Source organism: Hirundo rustica, chromosome 19, assembly GCF_015227805.2.
Source record: "Hirundo rustica isolate bHirRus1 chromosome 19, bHirRus1.pri.v3, whole genome shotgun sequence".
In the NCBI taxonomy this organism is placed as follows: Eukaryota; Metazoa; Chordata; class Aves; order Passeriformes; family Hirundinidae; genus Hirundo; species Hirundo rustica.
In genome coordinates this window covers 3,402,710-3,416,990 of record NC_053468.1, presented here as the reverse complement: position 1 = coordinate 3,416,990, position 14,281 = coordinate 3,402,710, and the positions used below count along the sequence as shown (strand labels likewise).

Sequence of the window (14,281 nt, the reverse complement as noted above, 5' to 3'; positions counted from 1 at the left end):
TGCATTTCAAAGGATGCATTTCAAAGGAAACTGGATCCAACACAGTATTGTGAACATGTGAGTGGCCTGTGAAAGCCTGGCATGACTGCATTCCAGGAACAGCATCCTTGGATCACAGCTCTCACTAAAGATGGAGACAGCCTGTGAACTTGTGGTCCAAAGCTCTTCACAAGTTCCCTTTACTGTAGAGTTTTAAACTATTTTGCTGCACAGGATCTCACACATTTACCCCACAGTTCTCTGTATCAGAATCTGATTAACTCCCCTTCCACAGCACAAAAATATTTACCCAGCAAACAGTGCTGTTAATTCACAAATTACAGACTTTTCCTGCTTCTGAGGCTGTTCAAGGATACAGTTCCTTATGGAAACAGCTTGGCTAAAGGTGGTGTTCATTATTCCCATGTATATTTGTTCCTGATATCTGACCTTTCTGGGCTGGTGCACTATAAATGGACTCAGTTGCAGCTGGCAGTGTGTGGCCAGAAGGAGCAGAGATGTTCCCAGACACACCTATCAGCATGTGAACACTTCCCCAGGCCTGAGACCATGTGGGGATGAGCAGGAGTTAGAAGTGACACATAAAATGCCCTTTCTAGCAGGATTGTCTGAACATCAGGCAGCACAACACCAGACTTGGGGGCAGACAGGCCCAGAGTTTAGGCAGCCTTCCACCTCCCCTGCCTTTCCCTGCTCACTGGAAACAGGCTGTCCCATAAATGGACACTGACAGCAGGAGCAGGAAACTGCCCTCACATCAGTTCTTGTAAAGCTCTCTGCACTGTTTTTCCTCCTAGAGAGCCATGCGGTGCCATCGCAGCCAACTCCTCTGGTTCCGCCAGCTCTACCTGCTCTTCTCTCGATACCTGGTGGTCAATTCACTGCGCCTGCTCTGACAGGACATCCCTCACAGGAGTCAAAGAGTGAGCAAAAACAACTGTGCCAGGCCCAGGACTCAAGAAAGCTCCTGTGTGACGTCTCAACAGGATGGGGTGCTCTTTGTGTGGCATTCTCCACACTACAAAACCCACGCGAGGTGAAGCTCCTTCTGAAGCGCCTGTTGCCTGAGACATTGAGAACAGTTAACAACTACTCTATTTTCTCATCATAGAAGCTTAAATAAGATGAGAAATTTGGATTAACTTTAATTGGGAGTCAAGCCCTGGAGGATTCTGCATTGGAGAAGATATGGCACAAACTATTTCCCAAAGAAGATAGAGCTGCAAGGACTTGGCAGCTCTGCTTGGCAACTCTCCCTTGGTGCTTTTGTAAAATCCAGGTATCAGGAGTAACTTTTCAAAAATCATGCTGTCTCCATAGACACCACAACCACAACACCTTTGTTATTCTGTCAAAACTTTAAAAAGCCAAAGCTTTTAAATAAAGCATCGGAAGTCATGCAGTTTTTTCTAATTGCACTGATGTTTGCTGTCACTTCTTTCATACACACTGTGTTGCAGGCTCCACCTTCACAGTGTCCCTCTTGAAATATGAGCTCTCTTCTTGATTCAGAACAGGGTTCAAGATCAACTCACAAGAGTCTCAGCAGGAGGACACAGGAATGAGGTGCAAGTGACTGTAATGAGGTCTTTTGCATTGTGATTTAAACTTCAGCACAGCTAAAGGCTAAGTGCCAAACTAGCAACCCTGCAGTGGTTTACAGAGCAGAGGCAATTTGAAAACTGAACGGCACAAAGGAATGAGACAATCAGCATAGAAAGATTTATTTAAGAAACAGAGAACAGGCAACAATAACGTAGAGATTGATTTCACCAACCATCACCCAGGAAACCCCAGAATGCAGTTCCAAGGCAGTGCTCCCGAGGCTGCTGGACGGGTTTGTCAGGGTTTTGACATGTCTCTGATGGTCTTATGTTCCTTCACTGCTTTCTCCCATTCCTTGCCATTGATATCCTCTGTGATAATGGTCTGCACGGTGCCATCATCCAGACAGTGGGGAGCTATTCCTGAAGAAAGACAGAGTACACAGAAACCTGCTTTTCATAAAATGTGGGAGATGCTTTCTCCATTTCATAGCTGGGGCATCTCAGGGAATTGTAAATGCTATTGCTGTAGCTGAGGAGCCTGGATGAGAATCCTGTCACAGGAAGAAGCCCACACATTATAGGTAAGATGGTTTTTTTATGGAGGAGCTACAGGTTCAGACTGCAGTTCCAGGTATTTATTAACACTTTAGGAACAAACTCTCAGGACACATGCTGCTCACAGCTGTCATGTCAGCATCCAATGGAGCCTTTATCCAAGGTTTGCTTGGTGGTTAACTCTGGTTAGCACAGCTTGCTTTGTACCTACCATAACCATCAGGGTTAGAACGAGGAGTATAAAAGCTCTGAACACCACAGGTCTTGCAGAACGTGTGCTGGGCACGGTGTGTGTTGAAGGTGTATGTTGTCAAATTGTCAGCACCCTAAGCAAAGGAAAAGCACTGTAAGTTTTCCATGGAAATAGATGGATTAATTACTTTGGGCTTGTAGCTAAGAAATGTACAATTTAAAATGCCACCTTCTTGTCTTTTATCTGAGATACAGAGCTGTGCATTTCTGCTCCTTTCCTAAACCCCTGTGCTTTGCATGTACCAGTGCCCATAACAGTCAGGCCTGGGAACTGCAAGAGCTCTAAACAAATTGCACTAACACAGCCACACCAGACAGCTTAAAATGCAGCCATTTCCCCCAGCCAGCCAAACTTAGGGCAGAAAACTGCTTGTTCTTGGCTCTTTGAGGATAACACTGCTCGTGCTCATGGCCATGCTCTTACTGTGTTCTTACTTTACCTTCAGCAGCTTGAAACGCGACGCTGGCACAATGAAGTGTCTGTTCTGTTTCTTTGTGCAAATGCTGCAACTGTAAAAGAAAAAGCACACCTTGCTAGAAAGAGTGGACAGGTTGTAGAGCAGCAATGAGACCTCTTGACAGCAGAAATTCCACTGACAGCCAGAAGGGCTCAGAGGTAAGTGGCCAAAGTGGATTTGTGGTGTCGTAGTGTTTGGTGTTCACAGCACACCTGTGAACAGACTGACTCTGCACAGGTACCTCAATAAGATCCTGACACACAACTCTTGAGGACAAACTCTAGCCCTGAAAAATCCACTTAAAGGCTAAGAGCACACTTGGGCTATTTTGCCAACATTCATTACCTTGCAAACAAGAAAGTAAAGTTCAGCAGTTCACCCATGAGCTGGAAGCAAACAATTTGCAAGCAAAGAGGGGTCACTTCTGAAACCAGAGAGTGTTTTAGTTTGAGGCACATGTGGTCAGAGCTGTAATGTCACTTGAGAAGAACAAGTTAAAAAAAGACCAATGTGCTTTGAGCCCCCTGCATGAGAGGAAACAGAAAGCAGATGGCTGAGCACCTGGACTCATTAGATCTCTCCTGACACTTTCTGTGTGAGCCTGGCTGTGAAACATGAAGTCCTGCCCAAGGCAGCACCTGAAATCACCAACACTGACCTCATAGTGGATCGGGACATAATTAGGGGTAAATCCTACGGAAACAGCTCAGAGAGTGTTCTGCAGCTGTCTCATCTTTAGCTCTATGGTTGGAAAAGCAGAGAGCTGACATTCATCTCAGGGAACAGGGAACAAACCAACTCACTTGCAGTTAAACACGTGCAGATCTGCTGATGCCCAGACCTCAAAGCGGACGGCTCCACAGTGACAGCCTCCTGTGTGCTTCACCAAACCCCTGTATTCACTGTAGAGAGACACAACAGTGCTTCTGCGATCCTCCTCTCTCCTTTTTTTGCCCAAGAGAACAGTAAGGCTATACACAACATTATTCAGTTCTGTCTTGAGCTGTTGCAGGACACCAAGAAATGTATCCACTCAAATGTATTTAATAACATGTCAGAATGAGGTGGAGGATGGCTTTTGTCCTATGCAGCAATTGCCCTTGTGGTTTAATTAAAAAGGTGAAAAGGAATGAAGGGCACCACTCTGAGGACTCTCCACTCTGTACAGCACAGCTCCCCACGACACTGCAGGTCAAGTGCTGACCCTACACAGAAGCCAGGGCTATCACCTCAAAACTGCTTGGAACCGAGAACTGCATTTCCCCACAATTCTCCCCTTAGTTCCTCCAACACCATTAATATTCCTCCATTTAAAAGCTGGGGAAAGCAGAGATGAGTGGATTCTACATAATATTTAAAATGTCTTTTATTTCGGGTTGTAATTGCAGAGGAACTTTATGACCAAGAAATTTCTGAGCCTGTGCTGCACACCGTGCGGGTCAATCGCAAAATACAAAGGAAAAAAAACATTTTCCTCCCAGATTTTGCCTCCCACGGACAATTGATGTGCCGTGCTCCGCAGAGAGCGAGCACAGGAAATGGGTGGAGATTTAGAAGCTGTGCCTCGCGGAGCCCCCAAGGGCATTCTCGATGGGAGAGCCGTAAACCTCGGGAAGCTTTAGCACTGAAAATCACTTTTTTTCTTTTTTTTTTTCTTTTTTTTTTCCCCCCCCCGTGGTTCCCGCACCCCCTCCCCACTCCGCCCCGGGCCGCCCTTCCTTTCTCGGCAGCTGGCGTCCCCGCTGCGCGGATGCCCAGCACAGAACGCCGCCGCGAACGGGACCCGGGCAGGAGCGCGGAGCGGCCGCCCCGTCCCCTTTACTCACTACGCGTCCAGCAGCAGCCGCGCCGCCTCCTCGCAGCTCAGCCGGTGCCGCTCCTGGAAGGCGGCCCAGCGCCCGCTCTGCGCCCCCAGATCGACGGGGCCGAGCCTGGGGGGCCCCGCCTCGGCCCCGGCCGGGGTTCCCCCCGCATTCCTGCCCCGGGCCCGGCGCGTCCCGCCCGCGGCCGCGCTGCCCCGCCGGGAGCGCCGCGCGCCGCCCGCCGCGCCGCGCCCCATGCGCCGCCTCGGCCTGCGCCACCGGGGGCGCCCCCGCGACGCGCACGGCCGGGGGGGCGGAACGGCGGCACCGCGGGGCACGGGAGGGGCTGAGGGGCACGGGAGGGCTGAGGGGTACGGGAGAGGCTGAGGGGACACGGGAGAGGCTGAGGGGACACGAGAAGGGCTGAGGGGACACGGGAGAGGCTGAGGGGACACGGCAGGGGCTGAGGGGTACGGGAAAGGCTGAGGGGACACGAGAAGGGCTGAGGGGACACGGGAGAGGCTGAGGGGACACGGGAGAGGCTGAGGGGACACGGCAGGGGCTGAGGGGTACGGGAAAGGCTGAGGGGCATGGGAGAGGCTGAGGGGACACCGGGACACGGTGGGACCTGAACGGGCTGGGGTACAACGGGGGAAACGCGCCGTGAAGAGATCTTTTCCTTATATCCAACCTTAAGGTGCCCTGGTACAGCTTGAGGCCGTGTTCTCTTACCCTTGTTACCTGGGGACGAGAACACCCCAGCTCGCCACAAGTTCCTGTCAGGGAGCAGGAGAGAGGGAGAAGTTCCCCCTGAGCTGCTGGTTCTCCAGGCTGAGCCCCTTTCCCAGCTCCCTCAGCCACTCCTGGGGCTCCAGCCCCTTGCCAGCTCCGTTGCCTTCTCTGGACACTCTCCAGCCCCTCAATGTCCCTCGTGCTGGGCCCAAAACCCATGCCAGGATTCGAGGTGTGGCCTCAGCAGTGCCCAGCACAGGGACAGGCACTGCCCTGGTCCTGCTGGCCACCCCATGGCATTGGAACGGGCTGCCCAAGGAGGTGGTAGAGTCAGCAGCTCTGGAAGTGTTCAAGAAACTGTTGGATGTGGCATTTGGAGACATGGCTCGGTGGTGGACTTGGCAGCACTGCGTTAACGGTTGCACTTGATGATCTTAAAAATTTCTTCCAGCCTTAAGGATTCTATGATTTTCAGCCCTGATTGCAGGGCTGAAGCCAGGCATGCCAGTTATCCACAGGCACGAGCCTGATGTTTTCCCTCTCATTCTAAACATGATGCCTCACGTATTCATGGATGGGAAGCAGCTCAGCAGACCCGAGGTGCTGCTGGAATTGTGGTGTTTCACTTCTCTGCTATGAACAGCCCTCATGTAGAAACAACATTGCTGTGACAGCACAGGATGTGCCTTCGGAACTGTGTTTAGGCCTTCCTGAGGTTTGATGTCATTGTGGCAGCTTTGCAGAGAAATGGCTTCTAACACGATTCCCGCTAAGCTTTTCACTAATTCTCTTACCAAAGTCTTGAAAATAAGAGAGTACATACCTTAAAACAAACAAACAAACAAAACCCCAAAACCAAACAACAGAAAAACCCAAGCCAAACAATCAACCAAATAAAACAAAATAATGAAAATGTGAAATCCCCCCTTTAGTGGTAAATACTGTACAAAAGATTATTCTTGAACACTGAAATCCAATGCTATTTCTCAAGTAAAACAATCCATGCAGGGAAAAGTATAAAACTTGGAAGGGTCCAAGTCACACTCTCTTGGGGAAAAAAATAATCACTCCAAAGACAAACCTTTGTGCCCAGTGATGCAGGACTGGAAACTTCTTTTGTTTGACATACAATCAAGGATTTGTAGTTAACAGGACTTAATGTCTTGCTTTTTCCAAGAAGGGGAAAGATGTAAACAAGTGAGCTGAGTCTTGAGAGGCAAAGAGGCACCAAAGGGTCCTGTGGCAGCCAGGAAGGTGCCAAAGCAAGAGGACACATATGAATAAACATCCATCAGCGCTCTGGTCTGGAAAAAAGTTTTAAAAACATGTGACTCCGGTGTTCAAGGCTGCCTCCTGAGACGGGACATGCCAGGATTTGCGTAAGAATCCTGTGCCTCAGCACCTCTCTGATGATAGGAAAGGGCACCGAGTTACAATTTCCTGTTACCCCTTTTGCGAACCTCTGCTCCGGTTACTCATTCTAATGGAAGCACGAGAATACAGCCTGCGTGACAAATTCATCTGGAGCTCCTGATCGGAGCCACTCCCAGACCTTTAGTCAAACCAGAATACATGTCAGTCGCCTCATATTTGGGGAGGAAAAAGTCACTGAGGTGAAACTGGAAAGGCACTGAAACGGAGCCTGTGCTGGCTTGCAGCAGGGGTTCACCTCCCCTCGGGCACAGCCAGCAGCACTCCCGGTCTGTCCTGTCCCAAAAACACTGAACTCAACACGCTGAAAGCCGGAGTGTAATTTTAGGAGCTCATTTTAGGGGCTCTTTGTATCGATTCACACAAATGACCCTCTCTAAGACAGGAGCCACCAGCATTCGTACAGGCTCAAAAAGCAGTTCCAGGAGAAAGCTTGGGTGAGTTTGTCCATGTGTTATCTGCAAATCTGTCACTCTCTGTGCCTCTCCACAATTAGTTCACTTTATTTTAAATGCAGAAGCTGTTTTGAGGAGCTAAATTCTGTTCCCCTGCAATGTTTCAGGATAAAGAGCTAGAGGACAAAAATGGAAGTGCAAAATGCCATAGTAAAGAAGCAGTTTCTCTTTTTAAATTTGTTTCATAATTTATCACGAAGGACTGAGAACACAAAACTGAGCCTTACATAAATAATCTTCACGGTGGAACTCTGGATGATGACAAATGTCACAGATATTTTGAGCTGAAAGCCCTACATTTCAGTGGTCAAATGTATTTGTCAGTGTACCTGCGCAGCACCTTCCCAGTGCCCAGAGAGTTAAAAGCTCTCATTTCAAAGCTGATGCAATGTTTGCCAGGCTTTAGGAGAGGCCAACAGCTTGACGAAAAATGCATTTGCTGTTAAGCTTGAGAGGCAAAATTGAAAAGGAAGAATTATCCAGACAGATGACGTGGTGGACAAGAGGAAAAGTCCAGTAAATTACAGTTGGTTCTGTGTAGGCGTCTTGTGATGCTCAAAGGCCAACAGCAGCTGACTGTGTTCAGTGTTAAAGTACAAAGGGGCTTTTCTGTGCCATCTCAGCTCTGCTTGTATAACAATGACTCAGCTCTGCAGCCCTGACTCACAGCCAGCATTGAAATTCTGCCTGTAAGAACATTTTTATCCCCAGAGCAGCACTGAAAGCAGCTACATGTTTGTGGGTGAAAGAGAGTTAGGAACTGTGGATGTTTTTTATAGCTAATAAGCAGGGAACTAGGAGTTGTGTACAGCTGACAGCACACTTAAAAAAAAACTGAGGTGGTTCGAAGTACGTTGTTTGTTCAGGAGAGAAAATGGCAGTGCTTGGATTTGAGTCTCCCGGTGGTGGAGGGGGAAACATTCCAGACGTTTTCCTCACCATTAAAGCACCCAAGCTGGACCTGAAAACAAAATGCAGGAGGTGACACTCCCGGGCTGTTCAGAATGGCCTTGGCAGTGTTTGTTTTTGTTCACTGTTACAGAGGTCCTGTTGAATGTACTAACAGCGATTAACAGCGGTTTAGGACTCATTTCTTCTGCCTGTTTCTTCTGCCATTTCCTCTTCTGTCTGCCTGTTTTCCAAGGAACTTCTCTGCCGTTTTGCTGGAAAACCTCGCCCCAGAAAGCACAAGCTAAATGTGCTCAGAGGCAGCAGAGAGGAGGCGAACAAAGAAACTCCCTCCCTGCACTGCAGCTTGGATGGGATCCAAAACATTCCCGGGCAGGAGGCAGAGTGAGAGATGCAGACAAGGAGCTTTAGGACAGACCTAGTTATTAGCTGTTGCTTTCACTGGCACACCATGCAGGCACAAAGCTGTGATTTTGACCCTTTATAAAATGCCCTTTGGATGTCTCCTTCCAGCAGAGCACAGGGAGCTCTCACATGTCCCCCTGGGTCACTCAGACCTGCCTAAGCCTGTTTATGTGGCAGCACAGATCTGAAAGCTGAATCCCATGTGCCCTACAAAGTTAAAATGCACTTTAGACAAATGGGGAGACAGAGGAGAATCACCAATTTTCATCTTTTTACTACCAACCTGGTTTTTTTAAATTTGTTTTTCTTCTTTCGGCTCCTGAAGTCGGTGACTTCTTAAAAACTTTGTTTGGTGAAGGTATTTTTAGCATAAGGCTATAAAAACAAAACCGAGGGAGTTGTCTTTTTTTGGTCATCTCAGAATATCACAGTCAATCTCACAGTACTTTGAATTCTGACTCACTATTTGTGTAACCCTCCAGGCTGGCAGCGTGGGGACAAGCAGTGACATGCCATCCGTCTGCTTGTCTCGTGGGTGGAACTTGAGCCAAGCCTGGGCCTTATTGCACTGCTGCAGGCTTGGGCAGACAATATTTATCTCCACAACTGTAAACACATAAATATAATTACACTGCATCATACACAGTGAGAAGCAAGTGTGACTAATGTTATGAGATAGTAATTTATGAGTATATGTATATACTTTTTTTTTTTTTTCCCCCTGTGGCAAGCAGCCCTATTTTTGTCTGAACAAAGAACAGTAACTGGACTTGCCACACACCCTGTGATGGCCTGGCCGGCTGTCCCAAGCTAAACCTGGTAGCTAAAGATAAACATTGCCTCACATAGAAGCGATACCTCCTTGCTAGGGCATTAGCCTACATAAAAAACAGACCCAGCTTGTGTTCCAGAATGTACAGAATCGTTGGAAACATTTCCCTGGCCCCAGATTCTTCTCTCCTGAAAGTAGGTTGCCCTGTACCACTGCCCAGTGACCTACTTCTGAAAAGAAATGTGTGTTCCCAACTGCAGGCCCCATGCCCTGGCAAAGGCTGTTAGCCACCTGTGCAGTCAGAGCAGTCACAAGATACAGATTCTGGGTTTTTCAGCTTTGCATTTATTTTTATACAGTCCAGAGTCAGCTGCTTGATGTTTTTTATTCACCAAGAGGTACCAGAGGGAGAGTGGAATGTTTGTTAAATGCACGTGCTTTGTACAGCCACACCATAGATTTAGCCATATTTTAAAACAAACAAACAAACAAAAAACCAAACAAGGGAAGGCTCCAGTGTTTTCTGGTTTACACAGAAAGGGGAAAAAAATTACAGAAATTCCTCCTTCTCCGTCTACAGGAACATTAAAAAGATAAATATGCACCCTAAAATCCTTAATAAATGCGTGAGTGCTTTAACACTGCCCAGGCTTTATATTAATCTCCAGCTTTACAGATGTGGCCTTTCATATTTGTAAATATTAGTTACTCGTGGCCTTCCCTCTGGGAAGAGTGCCTGAGATGTGCAGCAAGCACAGGGCAGCCTTGGAGCAAACCTTCAGCCACCTTGGAACCTCCAAACAAAACCCGTGCTGGAAACGCTGAGCAGAACTGGCAGCACAAAGCAAACAAACGGCACATTGCCCAACCCTGCCGTTTGTCCTAAATTTATGTAGCCAAATAATATTTCCAAGGTTGGCGATTGCCATGGAGCTTTCTGAACTTTCCAGTTATCATTTTTCCCTCTTCCCGTTCCTGCATTTTGAGTAATTATTGTTAGGATGATTTATTTCGTTTTTTACTGTAAACCAGGAGGTGCTAGCAACCCTGGTAGGAGAAATGAAAGCAAAAGAATTTTGTTGTTGGGGTTTTTTTTAATTTTTTTTCTTTTTTGTGTGTGTGGTTTTGTATTTTTGTCTGGGTTTGAGGTTTTCTTGAGGGAAATAGAGCAGCTCTGTAGTGAATCTTGCCAGTCACACACGTGCTGATGCTTTGTGAGCGGAGGATTTAACAAGGTCATCTGGTTTCACTGAAAGAGCAGCAGATAAAGCTGCTAAAAAAACACATAAAAACCATCTTGGATTTTGTGCACTCCACCTTTAATATGATACAAAATGAGTTAAGAGCCAGTCTGAAAGGTATAATGAAGCTTAATTAACCCGAGGCACGTTTTCCACATCAGTTCACAGAAGGTGGCTGCTTCATAACCGATCAAAGCTTCCTGTTCTGGAGGCGAGTAAACAACCATTTGAATTTCAAATGTCAGCATTTCATCACAGGGCTTGTTTTGCAGCCTCAGATCAAGAGAATTAACTCGTCAGCCAGCTCCAGCCAGTTCCAGGGGAACTGGGCCCCGTGACTGGGGCCGCTCGTGTCACACGCCGGGAGCCACCAACGCTCTTGGATTATGGTGGTTTTTTTGCAACTCTGCTAATTTAGTTCTGCTTTTCCTCTCAGATTTATATGGCAGGACCAGCCCTACAACCTGTCCTGGGCTTTTCCATGGAGCCTCAGCCGTGCTGGGGAAAGGGTTGGTCAGAGGCTTTAGTGAGGCATAAAACACTGGCACCAAGGGTCAATCCCCTTTTTTAGGGCACTTCTCCCCCAGCCCGTGCCAGGTTGTTCCCTGAGAGCTGCGGGGGTTCAGGCAGGAGCTAAAGAATCCCCCATTATGGCCATCACTAATCCCAATCCCCATCATAATCCCCCTCCCTGTCCCCTCACGGCCCCAGCTCCCCCCGCGGCCGAAATCTGCCCCGCCAGGCGGCTCCGCCTCAGCAACAGCGTGACCTCACCGCGCACCAATCAGCGCCGAGCAGCGCCGAAGCTTCCAGAGCTTTCCCCTGCCCCCACCGCCCCCGCCCCTCGCTAACTGCCCCCCCGAGCAGCCAATTAGCGCCCGTCCTGCAGTCCGTCCCACCAATCACTGCCCGATTTCCCGGTCATCCCACCAACAGCCACCGCAGCGAAAAACGGTTCCAGATCCATCCGCGCCCTCTGAAATTTGCCGATTTTTTGGGGTCTAATCCCCCTCACTGAAATTCTGGGACCCCTTTGCCTGCGGAAGAGGGATTGGAGCGGGGAAAAGGCGAGTGTTTACCAGAACAGTCATATTTTCATGGGGACTACTTTGGGAGGCGGATGGACACGCTAGTTTCTAATGGGCGGGGCCTGCGCGGCCAGAAACCCTATAAATTGGGGAGGGTGTGCGTCACTAGGCACATCCGAGGTTTAGCACCGCGGGATATTATACGTGAGCTCTTCACTCAGGGCCGCAGACGTGAGTGCGCTGGGGGGGATTGGGAGGTGCAGGGGGGGAGAGATAGGTCGAGTGCTCTGGGCAGGACCGTGCCAGGCGGGGTGGCCGCTGCCGGGCCGTTCGCAGGAGGATAACGGAGGGAGCGGGCGGCGGAGTTGCGCGGAGTTCTGTAGCGCTCCGAACCGCGTCGGTGACGGCTGGGGCCGGCGGGGTAGCGGGGGAAATCAGGGTAAAACTTGTCCGGGGAGGCGGTGTCTTTGCGGGGAAGATGGCGCGGGCCGAGCCGTCCGTGCCGGAAGGCGGCTGTGAGTCACTACCGGGGCGGGGGAGCGGCGGCGCTGCCGCGGGGCGGATCCGCGGGGCGGGCCGAGCCGAGCCGAGCCGTGCGCTGCCGCACTGCGGGCGGGTCGGGCTCCGCTGCCGCATCGCTGCACTCGGGGGGGCTCTGGGGTGCAGTGCTGCCCTGCGGGGAGAGAGCGTAAGGGGGATGGGAGGGCGCCGCTGCCGCATTGCTGCACTGCGGGCGTGAAGGAGGGGGGGGTCTGGGGGTCTTCTAGTGAGAGTAATCTGTTAAAAGAACTCAGCATACCAAACCCAGGTTTAGTTAGTCAGATTGGAAAACGATTTTTTTATTTCGTGTTTACTACAACCAAAGTAAAGAAATTTAACCTGTGGGAGTAGCTGCAGTAATCCCTTTATTTAGGATTTACTAAAGGCTTTACATGACTTCAGTGGCTGTAGCTGAACACCTGGATGTCTTGCAGGTCAACATGCAGATCTTTGTGAAGACCCTGACTGGCAAGACCATCACCCTTGAGGTGGAACCCAGTGACACCATTGAGAATGTGAAGGCCAAGATCCAGGACAAGGAGGGCATTCCCCCCGACCAGCAGAGGCTGATCTTTGCTGGCAAACAGCTGGAAGACGGCCGTACCCTGTCTGACTACAACATCCAGAAGGAATCCACTCTTCATCTTGTCCTGCGCCTCAGGGGTGGAATGCAGATCTTCGTGAAAACCCTGACTGGCAAGACCATCACCCTGGAAGTTGAGCCCAGTGACACCATTGAGAATGTGAAGGCCAAGATCCAGGACAAGGAGGGCATTCCCCCTGACCAGCAGAGGCTGATCTTTGCTGGCAAGCAGCTGGAAGATGGGCGCACCCTGTCTGACTACAACATCCAGAAGGAATCCACCCTGCACCTGGTGCTGCGTCTGAGAGGTGGGATGCAGATCTTTGTGAAGACCCTGACTGGCAAGACCATCACCCTTGAGGTGGAACCCAGTGACACCATCGAGAATGTGAAGGCCAAGATCCAGGACAAGGAGGGCATTCCCCCTGACCAGCAGAGGCTGATCTTTGCTGGCAAACAGCTGGAAGATGGGCGCACTCTCTCTGACTACAACATCCAGAAGGAGTCAACTCTGCACCTGGTGCTGCGCCTCAGGGGTGGGATGCAGATCTTTGTGAAAACCCTGACTGGCAAGACCATCACCCTGGAAGTTGAGCCCAGTGACACCATCGAGAATGTGAAGGCCAAGATCCAGGACAAGGAGGGCATTCCCCCAGACCAGCAGAGGCTGATCTTCGCTGGGAAGCAGCTGGAAGATGGGCGCACCCTGTCCGACTACAACATCCAGAAGGAATCCACCCTGCACCTGGTGCTGCGCCTCAGGGGTGGGATGCAGATCTTCGTGAAAACCCTGACTGGCAAGACCATCACTCTCGAGGTTGAGCCCAGTGACACCATTGAGAACGTGAAGGCCAAGATCCAGGACAAGGAGGGCATTCCCCCTGACCAGCAGAGGCTGATCTTTGCTGGCAAGCAGCTGGAAGATGGGCGCACTCTCTCTGACTACAACATCCAGAAAGAGTCAACTCTGCACCTGGTGCTGCGTCTGAGAGGTGGGATGCAGATCTTTGTGAAGACCCTGACTGGCAAGACCATCACCCTTGAGGTGGAACCCAGTGACACCATCGAGAATGTGAAGGCCAAGATCCAGGACAAGGAGGGCATTCCCCCTGACCAGCAGAGGCTGATCTTCGCTGGCAAGCAGCTGGAAGATGGGCGCACCCTGTCCGACTACAACATCCAGAAAGAGTCCACCCTGCACCTGGTGCTGCGCCTCAGGGGCGGCTGTTAAGTTCTCGTGCATCTTGCTTGACACCAGGGTTGCCAGTGGCACTTGTGTTTGCACTGTAGTTCTTCAATGTCTTAATATTAAGTTAATGCAAGGTTAATGCAAGCTTGAGTAACTGCTGAACAACTGTCTGTTGAAATGCTAATAAAGTTTTCTGTTGCACATTACACCCCGTAGTCTGTCTCAGTTCAAGCAGGTGAAAGTGGTGTATTAAAGTGAAATGCTTTGGCTTCTTACCGTGGCAGCTTAAGCCTCTCTGCATGTATGATGAGGACCAACCTCGTGGTTAAAACGGATCTGGATTAAAATCTTAATGAAGTGCTAATAACGCCATGTTGTTTTT

General features: G+C 49.8%; 3 protein-coding genes across 3 annotated transcripts in view; 2 read left to right on the top strand and 1 right to left on the bottom strand.

Moving 5' to 3' along the window:
- The window catches only part of PIGL (phosphatidylinositol glycan anchor biosynthesis class L), a 51,414-nt gene extending 49,996 nt beyond the window's left edge, over positions 1 to 1,418 (top strand). Inside the window, exon 7 of the mRNA XM_040082568.1 lies at positions 798 to 1,418. Within this exon, the coding sequence (XP_039938502.1) occupies positions 798 to 896 (99 nt within the window). The 3' untranslated portion in view covers positions 897 to 1,418. The remainder of the gene's footprint in view (positions 1 to 797) is intronic.
- Positions 1,419 to 1,700: 282 nt separating this feature from the next.
- CENPV (centromere protein V) lies at positions 1,701 to 4,871 on the bottom strand. Its single transcript, XM_040082570.1, has 5 exons — positions 4,639 to 4,871; positions 3,616 to 3,714; positions 2,795 to 2,864; positions 2,314 to 2,428; positions 1,701 to 1,967 (listed from the first exon to the last, which is right to left on the bottom strand). The coding sequence occupies exons 1-5, from the start codon at positions 4,869 to 4,871 to the stop codon at positions 1,843 to 1,845; spliced, it is 642 nt and encodes a 213-aa protein (XP_039938504.1). The 3' UTR covers positions 1,701 to 1,842.
- A 6,634-nt stretch (positions 4,872 to 11,505) lies between these two features.
- UBC (ubiquitin C) lies at positions 11,506 to 14,266 on the top strand. The gene is made up of 2 exons (XM_040082403.1): positions 11,506 to 11,818; positions 12,562 to 14,266. The coding sequence occupies exon 2, from the start codon at positions 12,568 to 12,570 to the stop codon at positions 13,939 to 13,941; it is 1,374 nt and encodes a 457-aa protein (XP_039938337.1). The 5' UTR covers positions 11,506 to 11,818; positions 12,562 to 12,567; the 3' UTR covers positions 13,942 to 14,266.
- Positions 14,267 to 14,281: the final 15 nt, after the last annotated feature.

Bases quoted from the DNA above. Each gene is read 5' to 3' on its own strand.
- CENPV (XM_040082570.1), bottom strand. From the start codon at position 4,871: ATGGGGCGCGGCGCGGCGGGCGGCGCGCGGCGCTCCCGGCGGGGCAGC. The intron at 2,865-3,615 runs GTGAGTTGGTTT...TTTCTTTTACAG, and splicing joins CTGCACGTGTTTAACTGCAA to TTGCAGCATTTGCACAAAGA. The intron at 2,429-2,794 runs GTAAAGTAAGAA...TCCTTTGCTTAG, and splicing joins CGCGTTTCAAGCTGCTGAAG to GGTGCTGACAATTTGACAAC.
- UBC (XM_040082403.1), top strand. From the start codon at position 12,568: ATGCAGATCTTTGTGAAGACCCTGACTGGCAAGACCATCACCCTTGAG.